Source organism: Coregonus lavaretus (assembly GCF_964263955.1).
Source record: "Coregonus lavaretus genome assembly, chromosome: 19".
In the NCBI taxonomy this organism is placed as follows: Eukaryota; Metazoa; Chordata; class Actinopteri; order Salmoniformes; family Salmonidae; genus Coregonus; species Coregonus lavaretus.
The window spans coordinates 6,576,652-6,603,541 of NC_140006.1; the positions used below are offsets into that span (position 1 = coordinate 6,576,652).

Here is a 26,890-nt window from a genome sequence, read left to right on the forward strand (position 1 = left end):
GCTCATTCCGTTTGATGCATCTCTGTGGGGAGGATGGTGCTGAGGATTCTACAGCCCAGCTGGAGAACAGAACAGGGGACCTATGGGAGAATAATCACACTGACTACAATAATATGATAAAAACACATTCAGCTAAAGCATTCACGCTCATTAAAATATTCACAGTGGAAACCGTCATCAGTATTTTCTAACGGTGTCCATCACTTACTGTAGGTGTGTATTCGGCTAATAAATGGGAAAAGGCAGATGATTAATCTCAAACAAACAGGGCCATTGTACATAACATCAATGATATATCCAACTCACAGAGGCACAGTCCTCCCCGGTCATCTTGTGCATACATTATGAATTCACAACAGTCTCAAGCATGCTAATAAGCTATGTCATACCCAAAAGGCTATTCCTCTCCATGCATATATTACAGTAGACACATAACACTTTCCCCCAGGCCAGACTGTCTAATCATAATCTCTGTAATAAGCAGGGTTGTGGTCAATTCGGAATTTCTGTATTTAATTGCATTCAAACCATTAATTTGAATTGGCCACACCCCACAGGAAGCAGAATTTGAGTTGTATTTTAATTCAAGGAAGTAGAATTGAATTCAAAACAATTTTTATTTTATTTTATTTATTTAACCAGGTAAGCCAGTTGAGAACAAGTTCTCATTTACACCTGCGACCTGGCCAAGATAAAGCAAATTTAAATCAATTTAACTGAGACATGAAAGTCTCATTCATTTTAGAAATATTTTATCAAAAGGATATGCCACTTATTAACGCAAAGAATACACAACCATTTCAAATCTTAGTTTGATTATAACTCAAACTGTATTTTTCTTTGTCATGAGATGTTAGATTTTTCCTTTCTATACTGCAGTGTTTGATCTAATGCATTCTGGGAAATGTTTTTATTTTCTTCTCATATTTAAAAACATTAAGGGAATAATGAATTATTATAGACAACCCACAACATGATCTTAGTTAGAATATTTCCAGACCACTGTAATTACTTAAAATAGTTTTAGGAGAGTGAGTTTTAAAAATGAAATGTTTCAACCTAATGCTACATGGTATTGGTAACCATACATTATGTCAAAATAAACATTTATTTGGTGATGAGGAGAATAAGCCATTTTAATTAAATACATTTTTTATTTAATTCGAATTCAATTCAAATTCTGCTTCCTGTGGGGTGTGGCCAATTCAAATTCAAGAATTGAATTGGAATTAAAGAGCAATTCGCAACTCAGTTCTGAAATGAGTCCCGGGAGGATTCTAACTAATGATGATAGTTCAGTATAGTTGACACACACAAGGTAAGACGAGTTAACAGTAGAATATAAAGTATTGTTCAAATGGAAAGAGATTCCCCTCTGCACTGTGTTGTTCCTGGTGATAGTGGGGAGCTGGCCAGTCGGACCATGTTACCCTTGCTGCTAGGAGCTTGTGAGATGAGACCAAACAAACTTTAAACCCTCTGCCCACCCAAGGGACCTGCTCCCTGGACACTCAGATGCGGCTGACACCCGTGGACAGACCATGGACATGATGCATTCACAACCCACTGTTGTGTGACCGACTGCCAATGTCACACTTCTACTGTGGGCCCTGTGTAGCTCACTTGGTAGAGCATGGCGCTTGCAACGGCAGGGTTGTGGGTTCGTTTCCCACGGGGGCCAGTATGAAAAAAGTATGAAAATGTATGCACTCACTAACTGTAAGTCACTCTGGATAAGAGTGTCTGCTAAAATGTAAATGTATAATGAAAATCGAATTCAACAAAACCAATACTGTTTTTAATTAGGCTTTTGCTTTCAAAAGCAGCTCAAACTAAACATGAACTATTGCCATTGAATTATGCAGTCCAAATATACAGTGCGTTATTTAAGCAATAAGGCCAGAGGGGTTGTGGTATATGGCCAATATACCACAGCTAAGGGCTATTCTTATGCATGACGCAACGCGGAGTGCCTGGATACAGCCCTTAGCCGTGGTATATTGGCCATATACCACAAACCCCAGAGGTGCCTTATTGCTATTATAAACTGGTTACCAATGTAATTAGAGCAGTAAAAATATATGTTTAGTCATACCTGTGGTATACCACGGCTGTCAGACAATCAGCATTCAGGGTTTTAACCACCCAGTTTATAAAGGGAAATAATGCACACTCTAGAAGCCAATCAGAAAGGAATATTCAACAATGTCATGGTATAAGTATGTGTAATGATGACATATTGTGTTTTCGACAACTAGTAACCCATGGTTTAACCAGGGGTGTAATCTTTACAACGATTCTGTTGCAAAACGTTTCTTCCGTTTTGCAACAGAAACAATATACTCCAAATGGAACATGCAAACGAGAGTTTCTATTGGACAAATTCAGTTAGGTCCCTCCCCGTTTCGAAACGTTTGCTCTGTTTGCTTCCGTTTGGTTCTTAAACATTAAACGGTTTCCGTAATGAATACACCCCTGCTTGCAAGTATTTTCCAACTTTCGAGTAACCCCCTTCCCTTCCTCGCCTCCGGGTGGGTTGTTCTACAACCCGGCTGCGTCATCTTTGTGGAGGGAGGTTCCCCAGTGTTTATAGGCTCGCCTGAACGGCCGAGTGGGGAGAGAGATAGAGCGCAATAACTTAGCTCACTGGAGGACCGCTTTATATACCGGAGCTAAATTTACCATCATCCTGAACGTATTTCCTCGGCTGCGCTCAATTGGTCCAGCTACTCGGCTACCATAGTTATAAGCTTGGAGAACCTCCTACTACCATTCAAACTTGCTCATGTCTTTGAAGCGCAACTTTGGAAGAGCAACAGTTAGATAGAACGCACTGATTCTGGTGAAAGGTGAGCGCAAAAGGGCACTCACTTTGACAAAAACGAACGTGTCACCTTTTTAAAAATGTTTTTATCCGGGGTGATTTTGCCATCCATCTCGACATTTTCAAACCAAACCAAAAGTTGTGAACATGTAAGTAAGACTACAGACCTAAAAGTGTTATGTTCATAGCCTTCTGTTGGAGATTCAGCTCTGTGTTGTATGTCTAATGCCCTATTCCTCTTGGTTGTTGCAGAAGTGGAAAAGCGAGATGGACAAACCCATTTCTTCCAGCTGCTCCGTGCTTGATATGGTACAGAACATGGACTGTCGCAGTATCGGGAGAAAGGACGACGGGGACCTTTGTAATTACTTAGATCTGGATTTTATTCTGGCCAACACCACTGGCTCAGACAGCATGGCTACCGCTGCGCTGGGAGCAGGTGTAGCGGAGTATTACATGTCCTCGGCGGATCAGCCAGACAACCCGTTCACCACCGAGAGCCCCATGCCATCCTACCTGTCCAGTGAGCACAACTCCCCGCCTCCTACCTACAGCACCAGCCTGATGGCGGAGCTTCTCAGGTACGAGGGGGAGAACAACTACGTAATTGGTATTACGCGCAACACCTCTAGCACCCAGGGAAGGTTGTATGTCAACTCTGCGCCGTTTCCCAGACAGGACATGTTAGATAACATCAAAGTGGAGCCGTCCATGGACGGTTATGGACCTGTTATGGGCATGGTTCCCCAGAGTTGTCCAAAAATCAAGCAAGAGGGCAACGTGTCGTGCATGATGTCCTTCGAGCAGCCGAAAGTAGCCATCTCCCCGCCGGCAGCCAGCAACATGACGCCGCCGCTCAGCCCCAACGATCAGGGGAGCTCCGAGTGCCACCAGCAGCCCCCGATGTGTCACTCCATGAGCTTCCCACAGAACTACCACTCCTCAGCGGCGTACCCACACCACCACCCCGGGGCGGCTCAAGCCACCCAGATGCAGCTTGGACCATACCAAGGCGCTCACCAGTTCGGCGTGTACGAGGAGGGACTCAGCATGCAGCCGAACACACAGAGGGTACTGCTGACGCCCCCGTCCTCTCCGCTGGAGCTGCTGGAGACCAAACCAAAGAGAGGTCGCCGCAACTGGCCACGGAAGCGCACGGCGACGCACACCTGCACATTCGCTGGGTGCGGAAAGACCTACACCAAGAGCTCGCATCTGAAGGCGCATCACAGAACGCACACTGGTAAGATAGATATCTTTGTTTGTTTTTTTAGCACATTATGCACCATAACATGTAACATTACACACTATTACGCGTGACCGTATAATATTACAGGGCCATATTATTGGTGAATAAATGTAGGCCTAGTTGCTTGTTTATACTCAAGAGAGCTTATGCTGATGTTTCTTTTGTTCTGTCTCCTCAGGTGAAAAGCCATACCATTGCAGCTGGGAAGGTTGCGGCTGGAAATTCGCTCGCTCCGACGAACTGACCCGCCATTTCCGCAAACATACCGGTCACCGGCCCTTCCAGTGCCACCTGTGTGATCGCGCCTTCTCCCGGTCCGACCACCTCGCGCTTCACATGAAGAGACATATGTGATGTGATGTACACGAGGACTGATTGGGGGTTATTAAGGAGTGTCCTTCATGCCTATTTTGATTAGGCCTATCTGTCTTTTATTTAAAATATTTAAACATGCCATTTTTTTTATACATATATATATATATTGAAAAAAAATGTTTAGTGTTATTATTTTGTAATAACGTAGCTGGTACTACCTTGGTTATATTTGTTATATTAAAGCTTTAGAACGCTTAATAGGGTGTTTGTTTTTGAGTAAACAGTCCTATGTGGGGCTGGCCCTGTACTTCTTCTCTTTCCATTACAAAACTGGAGTGCTGTGTTTGACACAAGTGCCTTTCTATTATTCTGACTGTGTGCTACTGTAAACACTGTCTATGGCAGAACTACAAGGCCACCAAAATAACAAGACAAGTTTACTTAGTCTGCTATGAGTGAAAGACAATGTTTTGTTATTTAAACTGCCTGAATGTTTTTTTTTGGATGGCCCAAATACTGTAGCTTGCCTTACACTCAACTGTGTTCTGTTTTCATGGAAATCGTACACTTTTGGTTGAAATTGTATGGTTTGAGTGCAAACAGATGGGTCCAGACCCTTTGTACACTACCAGGGCTGGATGTCCTGTGTATGATTATTTTTTACAGAAGTGTATATGAATTGTATACTGTAAATTGTTTATGTATTGTAAATGTTACAATACATTTAAATATATTCTTGATTTGTATTACACGCTTGATTGATATCTCAATGTGTGCAATCATGCATTTAGCCGCATAGTCACCAAAGATGTTCCTTTTTTTTAGAAGGTTGTTCACACATTATACTATAGCTTAGTGAAACACATCCACCCCATAATATGGGCTTTATATTTAGACTGTAAATAGATGCTGAAGAACAGACCTAAGATCCTACAGACAACCTATTACACAATCCATTAGACTATAAGCGTATACACACTGCTACTCTATATACCCCCTCTCAACCTCGAAGACTTGGTTAAATTGAAACAATTATGTTTTCCAGCTGTTAGTCAGACAAGGCCAGCCTCTCGTGGGCTAAGCCTATAAATACAAACATTACATTTCCATAATTACAGAGAGGGAGAGAGAGACTGGCTGGGCAGACATCTGGACAGGACAAGACAGGGGGCACAGCACAACACAGCAGTCCCAAATGGCACTATATTTCCTACAAAGTATATATTTCTTTATGGAATAGGGTGCCATTTGGGACGCATATGTTTCTGATGGCTAAATTATACATGGACATCAAAGGGTCTTATGATAAACTAATACTGAAATTATACATTTGGGGCAGGTTTCCAGGACTGAGATTAAGTCTCCTGGACTAAAACACACTTTCAATGGAGATTCTCCATTGAGCATGGTGTTTAACTCAGGACTAGGCTTAATCTGTGTCTGGGAAACTGGTCCATGGAGTAGTAGATCACAGTTGAAAACATTCTTGGCGGATAAAGATAATATATTATGAGTGTAGTTCCATTTATAAAACATTTGACGTTGACAGAGTTTGCTGGCGTGAACTTAATTGTGGACTTTACTAAAAGAAGCCAAAGACAGAAAGAGGATAAAATGAGACAAATGAAGAGACTAAAATACAGTTTATCACACTCATAGAGCTGAGGTCACACAAGTTTGGCAGAAATACAGTTAGTTTCAGTTGCTATAAAAGTTAAATGAGCTCCAATAAAACCACATCTCCCATTATAAGTGGCACCACTCTGTCCCTGAAGGAGACACATTTTAATACAACCCACTATGCTGATTAAGCAAAGAAAAATATACGGTACTATACAGGATAGGTAGGAAGAGACAGCTGCACCTAGTACCTCTCACTCAATACCTCTGCATTTACATTGTGTATATGTCTCATACACTGTATTTACATACAGTAGGTTGTTAAATTCAACGTTATTTTCAATTTTTTCTATTAAGTCAGTTTTGGAGAGAATTTTACAATTTGCAGAAGACCAAGGCCCATCATAGTATTTTAGTTCAATCAGCCAACATCTTGTTAGAATACATCTCAAGTAAAAAAAAAAAAAAAGACAACAGAAGTAAAAACCTGGCTAAAAATAACTAATTGAGCAGCGAAATGCAAATCTAACATTCTCATTTCACTTTTCTGTTCATGTGAAAGTTACTTTTACTACAGAGTGAGAGTGAGAGAGAGAGAAGGTGGAGAGAGAGGGGGAGAGAGAGGGGGGAGAGAGGGAGAAAGAGAGTGTGTGTAGACCCGAGACATTTTCTGGAATGTTACATTAATTTTATTTATATTAAATTATATTAAGAGGATTACAATTATTTTGAGAAAAATCCCAAACCTTGAAGGAATATTTATAATCATATACATTATATATTGTTACACATGAAATTAGTCATTTTGGTTGTGGATAAATAAGACATTGTAGTACATTTATTACATATTCATGTACATTACTTTTGCATTTGTGTGACCAATACAATGCACCTTCTGGCCAACACTGGAGAAAGGGGCTGCAGCACATAGTTAGTTGAATAACACACATTGTGGATTGGTCCCAAATGGCACCCTATTCCCTATATAGTGCACTACTTTTAACCAGGGCCCATAGGGAATAGGGTGCCATTTGAGACATAATATAAGAGTTCCTTGAATAAACACACACACACACTGTATGTGCCAAATAACCCTCATTGTCAGTGAATATAACAAAACAATTTTACATGGATGCATTATAAGGCATTAGGACCCCACATACTCGCACCAGGTAGTGGCCATGATCAAACTGAGTTATAACTGAGTGTGGTGCTTATGAGTGTTGCAAGGCAGGATTCATATAACTGTGACCTGGGTCACATTCATTACTGCACAAATTAGCTAAATGTTTTGCAACGGAAAACGATTGTTTCTTATTGGGTAAGTTTAGGTAGTTCCTCCCTGTTTCAATCCGTTTTCTTCTGTTTGGTGCCTACTCAATACAATCCAGCTGCAAATGGAAGGCTATTGCATGCTAAAGCAAAGTGAAGGGAAGACATGAACGTTGCATGTGGTGTCGGTCTGCAAGGAATTACTAACTACAATATGATGATGTAACAGACATCCATATGAATTCGATTTTGTCCTTTCAGTTTGGGAAGACTTGCATTATTCTTTCATTTCCATTCATACAACATTAAAGAAAACGGATGCCATCACTATTTCCTGGTCAGCTATTCTTCTGGTAGTTTGATGACACTTTGCAATGATATTGATAATAATACAAATGTTGCATTCCTTCAATTAAAAAATAAGGGCAAAAAATAGAATTAAAGTAATTAAAAACAGTTGTTTTAAGTGGTTAAACCTATGCTGTACTAATAAACCCACATAGCTTAAAAAGGAGTATATATAACTTGTTAGATGAAACTGTAGGAAAACAAAAACGCCCTACTAGTTGAATACATCCTCCACAGATGAACCAAAGAAACACTTCAAATCAGCCTACTAAATGCATAATAGAGTTTAGCACGAAGAAATCAAAAAGGAAATCCACATCACTCAAAATGTTCTTGAAGCTCTGGTGACAGAGGGTGGTCCCTTATCCTTCAAGGCAGATGAGGTGGGTTTTGACCTTGTCATTCTTCTGTTACAATAAAATTGTGTAAGGCAATGAAGTAGAAAACCCCAAGATTAACAAATAAACAATATTTGTCATTCCACAATCTAAAAAGGTGGTGATTTTCTCACCAAAACCAGAATTGCACCAGAAATAAGGAACCCAAACATGCTTGATGGCGTAGCAGTGCGGTCGCTTTTATTTCATCGTCCTGTGTAAATATCCCGTTTCTTGTTTTTTTTGGTCTATTTTGTATATATTTCTCAATTTTTACTTTCATTATTTAACTAAATATACTTTCCTGTAACCCGCCTCACCCAACGTGGAAAGGATTCTATTATTTCTTTATAACTTTCATCAAGAACCTTAAGCTGAAACGTGTGTAACGCAATCTGAATTGGCTACCCGTGGCCTACACTATCCACCAGCCAGCTCTAGCTCTAGCCTGGACAATTCGTCGGCCAGTCTGCACAGCGTGCTATCGACCCAGCGTGCTATCGACCCAGAGCTTATTGGACTTTCTGCCGGAATCACTGGACCCTAGCGCCGGATCATCACAACCAGCTAGCTAGCTGAGTGTAGCCGCAATCTGAGTGTAGCCGCAATCTGAATTGGCTACCTGCTATTAGTTACCCGTTTTGTCTTCACCACTGTCCGTGGCCTACACTATCCACCAGCCAGCTCTAGCTCTAGCCTGGACAATTCGTCGGCCAGTCTGCACAGCGTGCTATCGTCCCAGCGTGCTATCGACCCAGAGCTTATTGGACTTTCTGCCGGAATCACTGGACCCTAGCGCCGGATCATCACAACCAGCTAGCTAGCTGCAACCTGTTGTTGGCTGATTACCATTGTCCTATAGCAAGCACCAGTTAGCCTTGAGCTAGCCTCAGGCCCATTCTCCCGGCTATCTACCTCTTTGTCAACCGGACGGGACCTCCTAGTGTTGACACTGAGCCCCGCCGATCCAACACGACTGGTTTGCCGACAAAATAGTCTGATGTGGTTTCAACAGGCTTCCCGTTGCGACGACCACGAAGATCCATCTGCCAGCCCCGGCCCGCTAGCACACGCAAACTACAACTGTGCTCCCTGCTAGCTGTGCTGAAGCACCAATTTGAACTGCTCTCGGACTCACATATTGCTGTTCACTGGACCTTATGATCACTCAGCTGCACAGCTGATGCCTGCTGGACTGTTCCTTTACACGGTACCCTGTCCTGTTTATTCTGTTTAGTCTTAGCCCAAACGTTATCGCTATTTCCAGTTGTGTCTTAGCTCTCTCTAAATAACACCTGTGACTGCTTTATGCCTCTCTCCCATGTCAATTATGCCTTGCCTATTGCTGTTTGGGTTAGTTCTTATTATACAATTTCAATGTAGAACCCCTAGTCCCTCTCAAACTACCTCATATAGTTCCTTTGTTCCAAACCCCATACACGCCAAGACCGGCTCAATCGATGCCTCCAATGACGCTATCTCTTTCATTGTTACCCAACGCTTAGGGTTACCTGAACTGTACTCATATCCTTCCATATCCTTTTCTGTACATAATGCCCTGAATCTTTTCTACAACGCCCGGAGAACTGCCCCCTTTATTCTATGTACCCAACGCACTAGAAGACCAGTTCTTAAAGCCTTTAGTCATATCCTTATTCTAGTCCTCCTCTGTTCCTCTGGTGATGTAGAGGCTAACCCAGGCCCTGCAGCCCCCAGTATCACTCCTACTCCCCAGGAGCTATCATTTGTTGACTTCTGTAACCGTAAAAGTCTTGGTTTTCTGCACATAAATATCAGAAGCCTCCTTCCTAAGTTTGAGTTATTCACTGCGTTAGCACACTCCGCCAACCCTGATGTTCTAGCAGTGTCTGAATCCTGGCTTAGGAAGGCCACCAAAAATTCTGAAATTTCCATCCCCAACTATAACATTTTCCGTCTAGATAGAACTGCCAAAGGGGGTGGAGTTGCAATCTACTGTAGAGATAGCCTGCAGAGCTCTATCATACTATCCAGGTCTGTGCCCAAACAGTTTGAGCTCCTACTTCTAAAAATCCACCTTTCCAGAAATAAGTCTCTCACTGTTGCCGCTTGCTACAGACCCCCCTCAGCCCCCAGCTGTGCCCTGGACACCATATGTGAATTGATTGCCCCCCATCTATCCTCAGAGTTCGTACTGCTTGGTGACCTAAATTGGGATATGCTTAACACCCCGGCCATCCTACAATCTAAACTAGATGCCCTCAATCTCACACAAATTATCAACGAACCTACCAGGTACAACCCTAAATCCGTAAACATGGGTACCCTCATAGATATCATCCTGACTAACTTACCCTCTAAATACACCTCCGCTGTCTTCAACCAGGATCTCAGCGATCACTGCCTTATTGCCTGCGTCCGTAACGGGTCCGCGGTCAAACGACCACCCCTCATCACTGTCAAACGCTCCCAAAAACACTTCAGCGAGCAGGCCTTCCTAATTGACCTGGCCCAGGTATCCTGGATGGATATAGATCTCATTTCGTCAGTAGAGGATGCCTGGTTGTTCTTTAAAAGTAATTTCCTCTCAATCTTAAATAGACATGCCCCATTCAAAAAATATAGAACTAAGAACAGATATAGCCCCTGGTTCTCCTCAGACTTGACTGCCCTTGACCAGCACAAAAACATCCTGTGGCGTACTGCATTAGCATCAAATAGCCCCCGCGATATGCAACTTTTCAGGGAAGTTAGGAACCAATATACACAAGCAGTTAGGAAAGCAAAGGCTAACTTTTTCAAACAGAAATTTGCATCCTGTAGCACTAACTCCAAAAAGTTTTGGGACACTGTAAAGTCCATGGAAAATAAGAGCACTTCCTCCCAGCTGCCCACTGCACTGAGGCTAGGAAACACTATCACCACCGATAAATCTACAATAATCGAGAATTTCAACAAGCATTTTGCTACGGCTGGCCATGCTTTCCACCTGGCTACCACTACCCCGGCCACCAGCTCTGCACCCTCCGCTGCAACTTGCCCATGCCCCCCCCGCTTCTCCTTCACACAAATCCAGACAGCTGATGTTCTAAAAGAGCTGCAAAATCTGGACCCCTACAAATCATCTGGGCTAGACAATCTGGACCCTTTCTTTCTAAAACTAGCCGCCGAAATTGTCGCAACCCCTATTACTAGCCTGTTCAACCTCTCTTTCGTAACGTCTGAGATCCCCAGAGATTGGAAAGCTGCCGCGGTCATCCCCCTCTTCAAAGGGGGTGACACTCTAGGTCCAAACTGTTACAGACCCATATCCATCCTGTCCTGCCTTTCAAAAGTTTTTGAAAGCCAAGTCAACAAACAGATCACCGACCATTTCGAATCCCACCGTACCTTCTCCGCTATGCAATCCGGTTTCCGAGCTGGTCATGGTTGCACTTCAGCCACGCTCAAGGTCCTAAACGATATTATAACCGCGATCGATAATAGACAGTACTGTGCAGGCGTTTTCATTGACCTGGCCAAGGCTTTCGACTCTGTCAACCACCGCATTCTTATTGGCAGACTAAATAGCCTTGGTTTCTCAAATGACTGCCTCGCCTGGTTCACCAACTACTTCTCAGATAGAGTTCAATGTGTCAAATCGGAGGGCCTGTTGTCTGGACCTATGGCAGTCTCTATGGGGGTGCCACAGGGTTCAATTCTTGGGCCGACTCTTTTCTCTGTGTATATCAATGATGTCGCTCTTGCTGCTGGTGACTCTCAGATCCACCTCTACGCAGACGACACCATTTTGTATACATCTGGCCCTTCATTGGACACTGTGTTAACAAACCTCCAAACGAGCTTCAATTCCATACAACACTCCTTCAGTAGCCTCCAACTGCTCTTAAACACTAGTAAAACTAAATGCATGCTCTTCAACCGAACGCTGCTTGCACCCGCCCACCCGACTAGAATCACTACTCTCGACGGGTCTGACCTAGAGTATGTGGACAACTACAAATATCTAGGTGTCTGGTTAGACTGTAAACTCTCCTTCCAGACTCACATTAAGAATCTCCAATCCAAAGTTAAATCTAGAATCGGTTTCCTATTTCGCAACAAAGCCTCCTTCACTCATGCTGCCAAACATGCCCTCGTAAAACTGACTATCCTACCGATCCTTGACTTCGGCGATGTAATTTACAAAATAGCCTCCAACACTATACTCAGCAAATTGGATGTAGTCTATCACAGTGCCATCCGTTTTGTCTCCAAAGCCCCATATAATACCCACCACTGTGACCTGTACGCTCTTGTTGGCTGGTCCTCACTACATATTTGTCGCCAAACCCACTGGCTCCAGGCCATCTATAAATCACTGCTAGGCAAATCCCCGCCTTATCTTAGCTCATTGGTCACCATAGCAACACCCACCCGTAGTCTGCGCTCCAGCGGGTATATCTCACTGGTCATCCCCAAAGCCAACACCTCCTTTGGCCGCAATTCCTTCCAGTTCTCTGCTGCCAATGACTGGAACAAATTGCAAAAATCTCTGAAGCTGGAGACACTTATCTCCCTCACTAACTTTAAGCATCAGTTGTCAGAGCACCTTACCGATCACTGCACCTGTACACAGCCCATCTGAAATTAGTCCGCCCAACTACCTCATCCCTATATTGTTATTTATTTTGCTCATTTGTACCCCAGTATCTCTATTTGCACATCATCTCTTGCACATCTATCATTCCAGTGTTAATACTTATTGTAATTATTTTGCACTATAGCCTATTTTATTGCCTTACCTCCATAACTTGCTAAATTTGCACACACTGTATATTATATGTATTTCTGTTGTATTTTTGACTTTGTTTTGTTTTACCCCATATGTAACTCTGTGTTGTTGTTTTTATCGCACTGCTTTGCTTTATCTTGGCCAGGTCGCAGTTGTAAATGAGAACTTGTTTTCAACTGGTTTACCTGGTTAAATAAAGGTGAAATAAAATAAATAAAAAATGGTATGTTTAGACTTCAATATGAATGTTTTAAGCAGTTATTAAAGGGTATATGATAAAATGTATAATACAGTTATAACAGTGCATTTATATATACTTTATAAACCACAGATGCATGATTTCTATATAAATAATACAAATGAAATTAAAATGTTAAAATTGTCGATTTTTCCTCACAACAAACAATGAACCAAAGCAAAGTCAAGCATCCTGTCTCCCCATCTAAGAACTATGGGGTCTACTAGTCAGAATGACCACTTGCCGTAGCCAAGTCAGAGTTAAGTCACTATGGATTTAGGCTGTAGTCAGGGTTAAGTCAAACTTAAGTCAGACTGAAGTCGGGCTGAAGTGGAGATCCGCTGTAGTTGATTATAGTTGCGATGTAGCTGACTAGAGTTCCATTAGGAGGCTGATAATGCCAAAAGGGTTGAAGAAAGAAAGGCGTTGGTAGGTTACAGTCTTCAAATAGTTTGGCTTCAGTGGAGCTGGGTTGGTAGAGGGGCTGCTGTCCCATCGGTAAGTCCTAGAGCTGTCGTGAGAGCGAGGCTGCTTTCTTGCTGTACTTTTCAGGTTCTGGAGAAGCTGAATCTGTAGGTAGATGGGCTGCCGTCTGAACGTCACAGAGCTGTAGTGGGAGGCTGTAGTCAGGGTGAAGTTGTAGTTGTTGTAGGGCTGTTGTCAGGGTTGTATCTGGGCTGTACAAGCGTTGTAGTCAGGCTGTAGTGAGGGCTGTAAACACACTGTTTTCAGGTTGTTGTCAGATAGTAGTATTTGGGTTGTAGAGGAACTGTTGCTAGTCTGTATCACGTTGTAGTCCAGCTGTATGTGGGCTGTATGTTGTGAGTTTGTAGCATTGTTTTGGCTTGTAACGGGACTGTGGTCAGGCTGTGAGTGTTCTGAGTGTGTATCAGGGTTGTTGTTGTTATTGTGAGTGTGTAAAAAGGTTTTTCGTTTTTAGTCAGGTAGTAGGCAGGTAAGCCTTACTGAGGGCAATGGCTAGTTCCAGGACCTCCTGTTATGTGTTGTTGTTGTGAGTCTGTGACAGGGTTTTAAGTTTTCAGCCTTGCTGAGAGCGATGGCCAGTTCCAGGTCCTCCTGTTCTTGTAGATGGAGTCTCCTCAACCTCTCCTGTTCCTCCCGCTTGCTCTCACTCTTAGGCGACGCCTGCTGCTCCGCCTCACTTCCAAACTACAGGAGGGTAGGGAAAGACGTTAGACACTAGATACAATGGTAGAGATGCACGGCAACAGCACACACACACACACACACACACACACACACACAGCTAAACCATGCATGTCAATTTGGAGACAATAGTGTGGGATAACAATGTGAAATTAAATTATAGTGTTTGAATTGCGAAGATGAGTAAATATTATCAAAAAGTTAGTCAACAGGGTCATGAATTCCAACTGTGGTAAAAACAGTTCATGGTGATTCATTTCATTGATGGGTGATTGATTTGAAGAATTCAGTATTTATCAATGAGAGAAATTTGACTGTAACATTTTTGAAAAAGTAATGCATTTTCAAATGGATCTTTTTTTTTTTTATATAAAACAACGCTAGACATAAAATGTACAAATCAGGCACATGCCCCCAGCAAATTAACACACACAACACGCATAAACAGTATCACCAATGGTAGTACAATGCAACAACAACAATAAATGCATAGCCGAAGACAAAAGATAGAAATTCAGACATATCTACATCTCCTTAATGGCAAAGAGAATCACACGGTATCAATGTTATTATAGTAAATTAAAATAGAAACTAAAACTAAAATCATCATGAAAAAATCATTTTGTAAACAAATAAAATAATTAACAAACCGGTTTGAAAAACTAAAACTATACTAAAAATATTATTTTTGACTCCAAAACCAACAAAAAAATATTATGATTTATGTTCCGTTTTTCTTTTTCTTCTTGGGCAAAAATGTAATGGGGTTTTCAAGCTTTTATTTCGAATGGGGTTTTCAAGCTTCTGAATCTGGCGGGTCACATTGAGATTGACTTGAATTTACATTTTAGTCATTTAGCAGACGCAATTTAATAAAGCTAGAATTCTTCAATTAAGAGGAGCAATTAGGTTTAAGTGCCTTGCTCAACGGCACATCGACAGATTTTTCACCTTGTCGGCTCGGGGAGTCGAACCAGCGCCCTTTAGGTTACTGACCCAACACTCTTAACAGCTAGGCTACCTGCCGCCCCTAGACTCAGCAATATGACGTTGCCACGAGCAGCACCGCAGACATTGGTCGCATTCCGTTGCTCAGACATTGACTGCATCAACTAATGGTTGCGTACCACGTCATCAACTGTGGTGTCGGGGACCAGATTGCTATAACTGTGGTGTCGGTCCTCTTCTCAGACGTTGCTGGCGCATGCCAGATCTTACATCGCCTAGATAGGTATTATATGTATCAGCTAACCACATCATATGGTATAGCAGTCTGATGCCCAACTGCACAGTTGATGACGTGGCACGCAACCATTGGTTGATGCTAGAATCCTTCATTTCTCCCCAGTCCTTACCGATTACAAGCATACCCATAACATGATGCAGCCACCACTATGGTTTAAAATATGGAGAGTGGTACTCAGTAATGTGTTGCCCCAAAAATAACACTTTGTATTCAGGACAAAAAGTGAATTGCTTTGCCACGTTTTTTTTGTATTACTTTAGTGCCTTGTTGTAAACAGGATGCATGATTTGGAATGTTTTTTAACCTGTACAGGCTTCCTTCTTTTCACTCTGTCAATTAGGTTAGTATTGTGGAGTAACTACAATGTTGTTGATCCATCCTAAGTTTTCTCCTATCACAGCCATTCAACTCTGTAACTGTTTTAAAGTCACCATTGGCCTCATGGTGAAATCCCTGAGCGGTTTCATTCCTCTCCGGCAACGGAGTTAGGAAGGACAGCTGTATCTTTGTAGTGACTGGGTGTATTGGTACACCATCCAAAATGTAATTGATAACTTCACCAAGCTCAAAGGGATATTCAATGTCTGCTTTATTTAATTGTTTTCCATCTACCAATAGGTGTCCTTCTTTGCAAGGCATTGGAAAACCTCCCTGGTCTTTGTGGTTGAATCTGTGTTTGAAATTCACTGCTCGACTGAGGGACCTTACAGATAATTGTATGTGTGGGGTACAGAGATGAGGTAGTCATTCAAAAATCATGTTAAACACTATAATTGCACACAGAGTGAGTCCATGGAACTTATTATGAGACTTGTTAAGCAAACTTTTACTCCTGAAGTTATTTAGGCTTGCCATAACAAAGGGGTTGAATACTTATTGATTCAAGACATTTCAGCTTTTCATTTTCATTTTTAATTCATTTGTGAACATTTCAAAAAAATAATTCCACTTTGATATTATTGGGTAGTGTGTAGGCCAGTGACAAAACATCTCAATTTAATCAATTTTAAATTCAGGCTGTAACACAACAACATTTTGAAAAAGTCAAGGGGTGAGAATACTTTCTGAAGGCACTGTATGCAAGTAAAATGGTTGCACTGTAGAGCCATAGGAACGCACCATGATGTGGTTAGCTAAAATGTAAAATACCTATCCAGGTGTAGCAAGATCTGACAGGCATTAGCAACATTTGAGCAGAGGAACGCGCCCATTGAGATGAGCGCAATACAAGACTTTGCTCTCATACAGTCATACAGAGTATCTGCGCATGTGCACTGATGTGCTTCACGCTGACACAACATAGTAGCAACAGGACCAAAACAGAGGAGAGGTTTAGCCTCGCACTTTAACGCTCCACTACAAGTGTTTACTTGGTGCATCTTCTACATCTCGCTGAGTCTACCTTTAAACCTAACCTATGACCTTATGCATTCCTGCCCCACAGTGGCAAAAAGTGACACCCCAAAAAACACAACTATACAACACATAAATGGCTCCTAGCCTCCCATCCGCAGACACTCTGCACTCCGTGGAATGAGTTTGACATGTGTGGCCTAAACAAACTACACTATCAATTTAGAAGTCTACAATCTCACCATGTTCAACCTGCAGATCGATGTGGAGACTGACATTCGCAATGGCAATGCAACCGTTGCATTAGTGGTTTTGGGTGGATGCACCCTGGAATGAAGAGGCAGACAAATGGGAGAAATGTGGTGGAACATTTACATTACATTACATTTACATTTTAGTCATTTAGCAGACGCTCTTATCCAGAGCGACTTACAGGAGCAATTATGGTTAAGTGCCTTGCTCAAGGGCACATCGACAGATTTTTCACCTAGTTGGCTCTGGGATTTAAAACCAGCAACCTTTCGGTTACTAGCCCAATGCTCTTAATTGCTAGGCTACCTGCCGCCTGAGCAGGAGATGGAACATTTACTGTGGAGCAAGAACATTCCCTGTTAAGTCTGCATTCACTGTAGTCATCTAAACCTCACAAAGCTAAACCACACATCCTTCACATTTGCACTTATAAAACAGCATAAAGACAGACAAGCAATTGGCATAAATGTGTATGGCAACTTAATATAATATAATATGCCATTTAGCAGACGCTTTTATCCAAAGCGACTTACAGTCATGCGTGCATACATTTTTGTGTATGGGTGGTCCCGGGGATCGAACCCACTACCTCTGCGTTACAAGCGCCGTGCTCTACCAGCTGAGCTACAGAGGACAACTTAACACATCCCATAATTAAGTCACCATAAAGTAGATAAGACCGGGAGACCTCAGGTACCAGCAAATGGTGTGTGAATATCTATTGGCCTTTCCCTGCAATATCTGGTAGGTAGGCCAGTCGGTGACATGCGTTGAGCTAACCCTTACGGAAAAAACATGAATTTCACATCTCATATGATCACGCGATTTAATGTAAAGTTCATGTGATAACGTGACAACATGTGAAGCAACATGTGATAACATAAAACTACACGTGACAACATATTAGCACCTGCGAGAACATGATCTTGTGAAATTTATGTGAAATAAATGTGACAACATGGGGATGCAAAATCTCAACGTGATAACATGAAACTATATGTGACAGCATGTGAGTACATGTAAAAGAAACTATGTCATGTGAAATAAATGTGACATGGGGAGGCAATGATACCATGAATATGACACTATATTTTTACAACTAAATTAAGGTGTTAATGATGATGCTGATTACTTGGGAATCAACCTCTTGGGATTTGAACTCACAACCTCTTGGTTGCTTGCTATCTGAAGTTGAAGGTGTTATTTCTATAAAATAACAGTATGCTGATGTAAATTACTGTAGAATCTTGTACTCTGACCACAAATGGGATTTGAACTTAAAACCTCTCGGTCGCTAACAACCTGAAATGTTCTGCTACAGTGCAGGTACACCACCAGATCTGTGAGCATGAACGAGATATGGGCCACAGACTTATTGGCAAGAATGCATTTCTGCATTATTCATCACTGCCCAGAATCAAGTAAATAATTGTGCAATTATCACCACCAACATAGCATTAACGTAAAACTAGCAGTGCTCAAGCACACTGTTGTAGCAGGTTAAGTGTTTGATGGTTATGCCGATGCATTATAAGCACCTCTCCTTACACTGTCTGTTCCGGAAACCTTGTAAGAGAATGTGCCAGTAATGAGCTGCACTCACTGTAAAAACGTTATTGTGTATTTTCCAGTAAGTCAATGGCAACTTGTTGCAAGAAGTTGCTGTGAATTTGTCATTTTTTACTTGGAACCTACTAGTTTGTAAGTTATTGTCAAATTCACAGTAACATACTGCCTTTTTTGTTGTTGTTGCCAATAACCTATAGGACACTTGCTGCCACTAGCAATCCTTGCCAGTAACCTACTGTGCCTTCACCAACTCTTCTGTTGACAACATGCGCATCACTTGCTGATTGGCAGCATACTGTAGCAGCTGCAGCCTATCAGAAGATTGCAGGTGTAGCTTATTGGAGGCGTGGCTTTCAGCTAAGTCAGTTAATGTGCTATATTGTATTCTGTTCATAAACACAAAGCTGTCAGTTTTGCAGCTTTGTTAAAGGCTGCCATAAGTGCATGTACAACAAAGGAACCATACAATATTTCATTTATGTCACGGTTTCCGGCCGAGGCTGCTCCTCCTCCTTGTTCGGGCAGGCTTCGGCGGTCGTCGTCCCCGGAGTACTAGCTATCACCGTTTGATGTTTTCGCTGTCTGTTGGTTTTGTCTGATTGTGTACACCTGTGTCCTGTTTAGTTGATTATGTCCTCTATAAGTTTCCCGTTTGGTTAGTTTTGTGTTGTGTGTTATTGTTCGCCTGTCATCAGGTCGGCTCGTTGTTTGTTTGATGTTTTCCCTGTCGTCGCACTGTACTGTTTTCGTGCGCCTTGGAATTCTAGCCTTTTGCGCATTGTTGCGCATCGTCCGCCTCTTGTTTGTTTTGAGGCCAGTGTTTTGTATATTTTTGGTCGTGTTCAGTAAAGTATTAGACTGAGCTTCTGTGTCTGCGTTTGACTCCTTCACCACATCTACATCAGCCATTGTGACAGAATAACACACCACTATGGAGTCAGCAGAAGCAGCGGCGGCACCCAAGTCGCTGGAGGAACAGATCAGCCATCAAGACACCATGATCTGGCGACTTGAAGCCGCCATGAACGAGGTGGCGAACACTCTGCACCGTTTGGTCACCAGAGAGGTGCCCACACCTCCGCACACCTTACCATCAACATCGACCAGTCCTCCTCTTCCAGCACCGGAACTCAGCGGTATTCGGCTCTCGCTCCCGAGGGCATATGATGGTACCGCAGCCGGATGTCAGGGGTTCCTCCTGCAGGTGGAACTCTACCTGGCCACCATACACCCGGCGCCCTCGGGATACGAGAGCGTCTCCGCCCTCATCTCCTGTCTCACCGGCAAGGCGTTAGAGTGGGCTAACGCCGAATGGAGGGGAATAGACACCGCTACCATCACCTACGCGGAGTTCTCCCGCCGCTTCAGGGCCGTGTTCGACCATCCACCAGAGGGGAAGGCGGCGGGGGAGCGTCTGTTCCACCTTCGACAGGAGAGGAGGAGCGCACAGGAGTTCGCCCTGGAGTTCCGGACTCTAGCAGCGGATGCAGGGTGGAATGAGCGGGCCCTCATCGACCACTACCGATGTAGTCTACGGGAGGACGTCCGTCTAGAGTTGGCCTGCAGGGATTCCCATCTTACCTTCGACCAGCTGGTGGACATGTCCATCCGGCTTGACACCCTGCTGGCTACCCGCGGATGCACCGAGTGGTGGTCGTCCATTCCACCCTCCAGCACCTCCGAGCCGAGCCCTATGGAGCTCGGAGGTGCTGGCGCTAGAGAGAGGAGGAGGAGGAGCCCGAGGGGGGCTGTTCCCTGCACCAACTGTGGCCGTGGAGGGCACACTGCGGCTCGGTGCTGGGGAGGGTCTCCTAGGGGAGAGGATGACAGGCCACGCACTGGGGAGTCATTCCAGGTGAGTAGGCGTCCCACTTACCCAGAGCTCTCTGTTGTGCATGTCTGTTTACCTGTACATTTTCCACAGGTTGCACCTCATTCCCAGCATAAGGCGCTTGCGATTCAGGCGCAGCTGGGAATTTTGTTGATCGACATTTTTGTTTAAAACTAGGGATTTTCCTTCTTCCGGTCGACGCCCCATTTCCTGTCCATGCTTTAGATAGCCGTCCCTTGGGATCGGGTTGATTAGGGAGGTCACTGCGCCACTTAGGATGAGGACGCAGGGGGGTCATGAGGAAACTATTCAGTTATATCTGATTGACTCTCCTGCGTATCCGGTGGTGTTGGGGCTCCCCTGGTTGATTACCCATAATCCGTCTATTTTGTGGCAAGAGAGGGCTCTTAAGGAGTGGTCTGCCCAGTGTGTGGGGCGATGTCTAGGTGTTTCCGTGGGGGCGACCTCGGTGGAGAGTCCAAACCAGGTGCCCGCACTGCACATTCCCTCGAGTATGAGGATTTGGCAATCGTGTTCAGTAAATCGAGGGCGACGCAGTTGCCTCACCATAGGCAGGGAGATTGTGCGATAGACCTCCAGGCAGGAGCAGCGCTTCCACGGAGCCATGTGTATCCTCTGTCTCAGGAGGAGAAGAGAGCTATGGAGACTTACATAGCTGAATCTCTGAGACAAGGATACATACGGCCATCCACTTCCCCTGCGTCCTCAAGCTTCTTTTTTGTGAAGAAGAAGGATGGAGGTTTGCGCCCGTGCATTGATTACCGTAGTCTCAATCAGATCACGGTGAAATACAGTTATCCACTCCCGCTGATTGCGACTATGACTGAGTCATTGCACGGGGCGCGTTTCTTCACAAAACTAGATCTCAGGAGCTCATACAACTTGGTGCGCATTAGAGGGGGCGATGAATGGAAGACAGCATTTAGTACCACCTCAGGTCATTATGAGTATCTCGTCATGCCATACGGGTTGATGAACGCTCCTTCAGTCTTCCAATCCATCGTAGATGAGATTTTCAGGGACATGCAGGGGCAGGGTGTGGTCGTGTACATTGATGACATACTTGTGTACTCTTCCACCCGAGCCGAGCATGTAGCCCTGGTGCGTCGAATGTTGAGGAGGCTGTTGGAGCACGACCTGTATGTCAAGGCAGAGAAATGTCTGTTTTTCCAGGAGTCGATCTCCTTTTTGGGTTATCAGTTGTCTGCGTCAGGGGTGAAGATGGAGGTAGACCGTGTGTCAGCCGTGCGTAATTGGCAAACTCCAACCACTGTTAAAGAGGTGCAGCGGGTTTTGGGGTTTGCAAATTACTACCGGAGGTTTATACAGGGTTTTGGACAGGTGGCAGCTCCCATAACGTCTCTGTTGAAGGGGGGTCCTGTGCGTCTGCAGTGGTCAGCCGAGACGGACAGGGCTTTTGGGAGACTGAAGGACCTGTTTACTTCGGCTCCGGTGCTGGCGCATCCAGATCCCTCTTTACCATTTCAGGTAGAGGTTGACGCGTCAGAGGCCGGTATTGGGGCCGTACTTTCGCAACGGTCCGGCACGCCACCTAAACTCTGCCCCTGTGCCTTTTACTCCAAAAAGCTCAGCCCGGCGGAACGAAATTATGACGTAGGGGACAGGGAGCTGTTAGCCGTGGTACAGGCCCTAAAGGTGTGGAGGCATTGGCTTGAGGGGGCTCAACACCCTTTTCTCATTTTGACTGACCACCGTAACCTGGATTACATCCGGGCAGCTAGGAGATTGAACCCTCGCCAGGCGCGGTGGAATATGTTTTTAGCCCGTTTCGTATTTAAGATCACGTACATCCCTGGGTCCCAGAACGGTAAGGCAGACGCACTGTCTCGGCGGTATGACACAGAGGAGAGGTCCATTGAGCCCACTCCCATACTGCCGGAGTCTTGTCTGGTGGCACCGGTAGTGTGGGAGGTCGATGCGGAAATCGAGCGGCCGTTGCGTACCGACCCTAGTCCTCCACAGTGCCCGGTGGGTCGGACGTACGTTCCGCTCGAGGTTCGCGATCGATTGATATATTGGGCTCACACGTCACCCTCCTCTGGACATCCTGGTATTGGCCGGACTGTGCACTGCCTTAGCGCTAAGTACTGGTGGCCAACATTAGCCGGGGATGTGAGGGTTTATGTCTCCTCCTGCTCGGTGTGCGCCCAGTGTAAGGCGCCTAGACACCTGCCCAGGGGTAAGTTACAACCCTTGCCCGTTCCACAACGACCATGGTCTCACCTCTCGGTGGATTTCGTCACAGACCTTCCCCCCTCACAGGGGAAGACTACATTACTGGTCGTTCTGGATCGGTTCTCCAAGGCCTGTCGTCTGCTCCCAATGCCGGGTCTTCCTACTGCCCTACAGACCGCCGAAGCTCTATTCACCCACGTGTTCCGGCACTACGGGGTACCCGAGGATATAGTGTCTGATAGAGGTCCCCAGTTTACTTCCAGAGTCTGGAGGGCGTTTATGGAGCGTTTGGGGGTCTCGGTGAGCTTGACCTCGGGTTACCACCCGGAGAGTAATGGGCAGGTGGAACGTGTGAACCAGGATGTGGGTAGGTTTCTTAGATCGTATTGCCAGGACCGGCCGGAGGAGTGGGCGAGGTATGTCCCCTGGGCAGAGATGGCCCAGAACTCCCTCCGCCACTCCTCAACCAATCTAACCCCTTTCCAATGTGTGTTAGGTTACCAGCCAGTTCTGGCACCGTGGCAGCAGATCCAGATCGAGGCTCCTGCGGTGGATGAGTGGATGCGGCGCTCGGAGGAGACGTGGAACGCTGCACACGTCCACTTGCAGCGGGCTATCCGTCGTCAGAAAGCGAGCGCCGATCTCCACCGCAGTGAGGGGCCGGTGTACGCACCTGGTGATCGAGTCTGGCTCTCTACCAGAAACCTGCCCCTCAGCCTGCCCTGCCGGAAACCGGTGCGGCGGTTTGTGGGGCCTTTTAAAGTCCTGAGAAGATTGAACGAGGTGTGTTACCGATTACAACTACCTATTAACTATAAAAACATTAACCCCTCGTTCCATGTGTCTCTTCTCAGGCCGGTGGTAGCTGGTCCACTCCAGGACGATGAGATAAGGGAGACTCCTCCGCCCCCACTTGACATCGAGGGGGCTCCGGCGTACACAGTTCGGGCCATCTTGGACTCAAGACGTCGGATGGGGGGTCTCCAGTATCTCGTGGAGTGGGAGGGGTACGGTCCGGAGGAACGGTGCTGGGTGCCGAGGAGAGACATCCTAGACCCGTCTCTCCTGACTGAGTTCCACCGTAGTCATCCTACGCGCCCTGCTCCGTGTCCTCCTGGTCGTCCCCGAGGCCAGGGTCGGCGCACGGCTGGAGCCGCGCGTCAAGGGGGGGGTACTGTCACGGTTTCGGCCGAGGCTGCTCCTCCTCCTTGTTCGGGCAGGCTTCGGCGGTCGTCGTCCCCGGAGTACTAGCTATCACCGTTTGATGTTTTCGCTGTCTGTTGGTTTTGTCTGATTGTGTACACCTGTGTCCTGTTTAGTTGATTATGTCCTCTATAAGTTTCCCGTTTGGTTCGTTTTGTGTTGTGTGTTATTGTTCGCCTGTCATCAGGTCGGCTCGTTGTTTGTTTGATGTTTTCCCTGTCGTCGCACTGTACTGTTTTCGTGCGCCTTGGAATTCTAGCCTTTTGCGCATTGTTGCGCATCGTCCGCCTCTTGTTTGTTTTGAGGCCAGTGTTTTGTATATTTTTGGTCGTGTTCAGTAAAGTATTGGACTGAGCTTCTGTGTCTGCGTTTGACTCCTTCACCACATCTACATCAGCCGTTGTGACAATTTATAGCTAGTAACCATGTCATTGTAATACTCAATTCCCTACCAGACCATTTTGGTGAGTGAGATGGGTTAGCTACAGTTAGTTAATGTGCATTTCACATTAACTCACTTGCAACTAGTTGACAGTAAGTTATTGAAAATTAAACATGAACTTCCTGTGAACCAGCTGCAATTAAGCTACTGGAAAATGTGCAGTAACCTTTTCACAATGCAGCTCTTCACTGTCACAAGCTCTGCCAAAGATTGTAGACCAGCTAGTGTCAAAAGAGGTACTCAACCTTAACCAACACAACGATAAAACCACTTAAACTGGTACAACACTCTGACTGAAGGTTGGCACAAATACAACATATTTTAGAACATGCCCCCAATTATGCTAACGAGCCCCCGCCAGCACATTGCCCCCACCTACAGTGCATTCGGAAAGTATTCAGACCCCTTGACTTTTTCCACATTTTGTTACGTTACAGCCTTATTCTAAAATTGATTAAATTGCTTTTTTTCCCTCATCAAAGTACAAACAATGCCCCATAATGACAAAGAAAAAACTTAATGTAGCCTACTCCCCTCCTAAAAAAAATGAATATGAAATCGCGCTTATGCTTACTGAGGCATGAAATGCAATATTTTGAACCGTTTTGTGTAGAACATGAAGTTTCTAGGCTACACCAGTGACCAGACAAAGGCGATCAAGGAGTGGGGAGCGCAGCAGAGCAGTCAGCAAAGCAGCTACGTAGGCAGCAGAGTGTGCACTCAGCTACGTAAAATAAAAATCCTGCACATGCGCAGAAATATCTGTATTTTTAGCCTGAGCAAATTGGGATACAGAAACTCTGTATCTGTTGCCACTCCATATCCATTAAGCCCAAAAGGTATTCTGCTCTAGATGTTCTGAGATGGCCACTAAAAGCAGAAATCAACAACAACAACAGTGTCAATGGCTGATGTGGATGTGGTGTGGAGTCAGGCGCAGGACACAGAAGCTTAGTCCAACAGACTTTACTGGACAGAAACACGACAATACAAAAACGGGCCTCAACAAAACGGAGGCGAGCGATTACGCAAACTGTGCGTAAATAAACAAAATAGATAAGAGCAAAATACACAGCACCAACGGACAGGCGGACAATAACACACAATCTCACATACACAAAGCAGGAAACTTATAGGTCACATAATTAGACACAAACGGACACAGGTGCAACAGACAGACCAAACCAAACAAACATCGAAACATCCAACGGTGGTAGCTAGTACTCCGGGGACGACGAACGCCGAAGCCTGCCCGAGCAAGGAGGAGGAGCAGTCTCGGCCGAATTCGTGACAAACAGTGGCTGGGACTGGACAGTAGTAGGACCACTAAGCTCAAACTTACATAATCAAACCCTGAGAGAGAGCCTCTAGAAGCAGCTTTACTGGAGACACGAGGAAGAACAAAATGATATTCTCTGCTGCTAAGTGCATCTCCAAAGGTGTTTTGACTTTGGAAAGGGTCCCTGGGTTTGTCCAAAGTACCACCACTACCCTACCTAAGATAGCCTAAAGGAGAACTCTTAGGTTTGGAGGACACATCATAAATATACTAAAGTTGCCTTTCTTCTTGAATATGTGAAGAGTACAGTACTTGAATATGACATAACAATTCTCACATTAGGCCAGGCTACTGTTTAAACTTTGTAACAATAATGTATTTGTTACAAGCACTACACAAATCAGATTTGGTGTCATTTAATTGATTGATGACAGATTGATGTTGCAAAATGAAGTCATGTCTTGTTATATAAAGAAACCCCCGCACCAAAAAGTGCATACTTTGTGCTCTGGGGCTTAGGGCTCTGGTCAAAAGTACTGCACTGTATAGGGATTAGAATGCCATTTGGGACGTAGACTCTGTGACTTGAAAGCTGTAGAAAACACCATCACTTTCTCTGTGCTCTGTGACTTTAGTAGCAGGGCTGTAGAGAAAACACACTATGACTTTCTCTCAGTCCTTCCTGTCAATGGTACTAGTTTAGCACTTTCTTTTGTATTTGACACATTTGATCAGTCTCTTCAAATTATCTCTCATTGTCTAAATGTTGTTTGTATGTATTCATGAAACCCTGATGAAGACCGCTTGCTGTCGAAATGTTGGTGAATAAATTATTGCATCGGAGTGTGTGGCTTTTCCTCTTCTTCGATTGCCTGCTGAGAAGCAAATTGCCCTTCCAGGACGATAAAGGTTTCTATTCTCTTCTCTACTCTCCTTTCCTCATTCAGCAACACATTGGCAGTAGCAGCACCGTGACAACACCCTTGTCTACAGTTGAAATACTTAACACATTTTACATTACATTTTACATTTACGTCATTTAGCAGACGCTCTTATCCAGAGCGACTTACAGTTAGTGCATACATTATTGTTTTTTATTTTCATACTGCCCCCCCCCCCGTGGGAATCAAACCCACAACCCTGGCGTTGCAAACACCATGCTCTACCAACTGAGGTACATCCCCTACACAACGACAGCGACATTATCCACTGGTTTCTCTCATTTAAATTAACTTGAAAATGTACAAAATAATTAATGTATGGAAAATGGAAGGATGTCCATGAATTGTGCTAACAGAGCTTCATTGTCCTACCTAGTATCTGTGTGTTTGTAAT

General features: G+C 44.5%; 2 protein-coding genes across 2 annotated transcripts in view; one reads left to right on the plus strand and one right to left on the minus strand.

Annotated features, from left to right (window-relative positions):
* Positions 1-2,684: 2,684 nt before the first annotated feature.
* On the plus strand, positions 2,685-5,137 carry LOC311146204 (Krueppel-like factor 4). The gene is made up of 3 exons (XM_084182710.1): positions 2,685-2,973; positions 3,077-4,067; positions 4,252-5,137. The coding sequence occupies exons 1-3, from the start codon at positions 2,905-2,907 to the stop codon at positions 4,425-4,427; spliced, it is 1,236 nt and encodes a 411-aa protein (XP_084038836.1). The 5' UTR covers positions 2,685-2,904; the 3' UTR covers positions 4,428-5,137.
* Positions 5,138-13,974: 8,837 nt separating this feature from the next.
* LOC311146922 (uncharacterized protein) overlaps positions 13,975-26,890 on the minus strand; it is a gene marked incomplete at both ends in the record, with an annotated part of 99,977 nt that continues 87,061 nt past the window's right edge. Inside the window, one exon of the mRNA XM_084183543.1 lies at positions 13,975-14,166. Coding sequence (XP_084039669.1) covers positions 13,975-14,166 — 192 coding nt within the window. The remainder of the gene's footprint in view (positions 14,167-26,890) is intronic.

Excerpts from the sequence above, each read along its gene's own strand:
- LOC311146204 (XM_084182710.1), top strand. The coding sequence starts at position 2,905 with ATGTTTTTATCCGGGGTGATTTTGCCATCCATCTCGACATTTTCAAAC. Across the intron at positions 2,974-3,076 it reads AAACCAAAAGTTGTGAACAT|AAGTGGAAAAGCGAGATGGA; the intron begins GTAAGTAAGACT and ends TGGTTGTTGCAG. Across the intron at positions 4,068-4,251 it reads GCATCACAGAACGCACACTG|GTGAAAAGCCATACCATTGC; the intron begins GTAAGATAGATA and ends CTGTCTCCTCAG.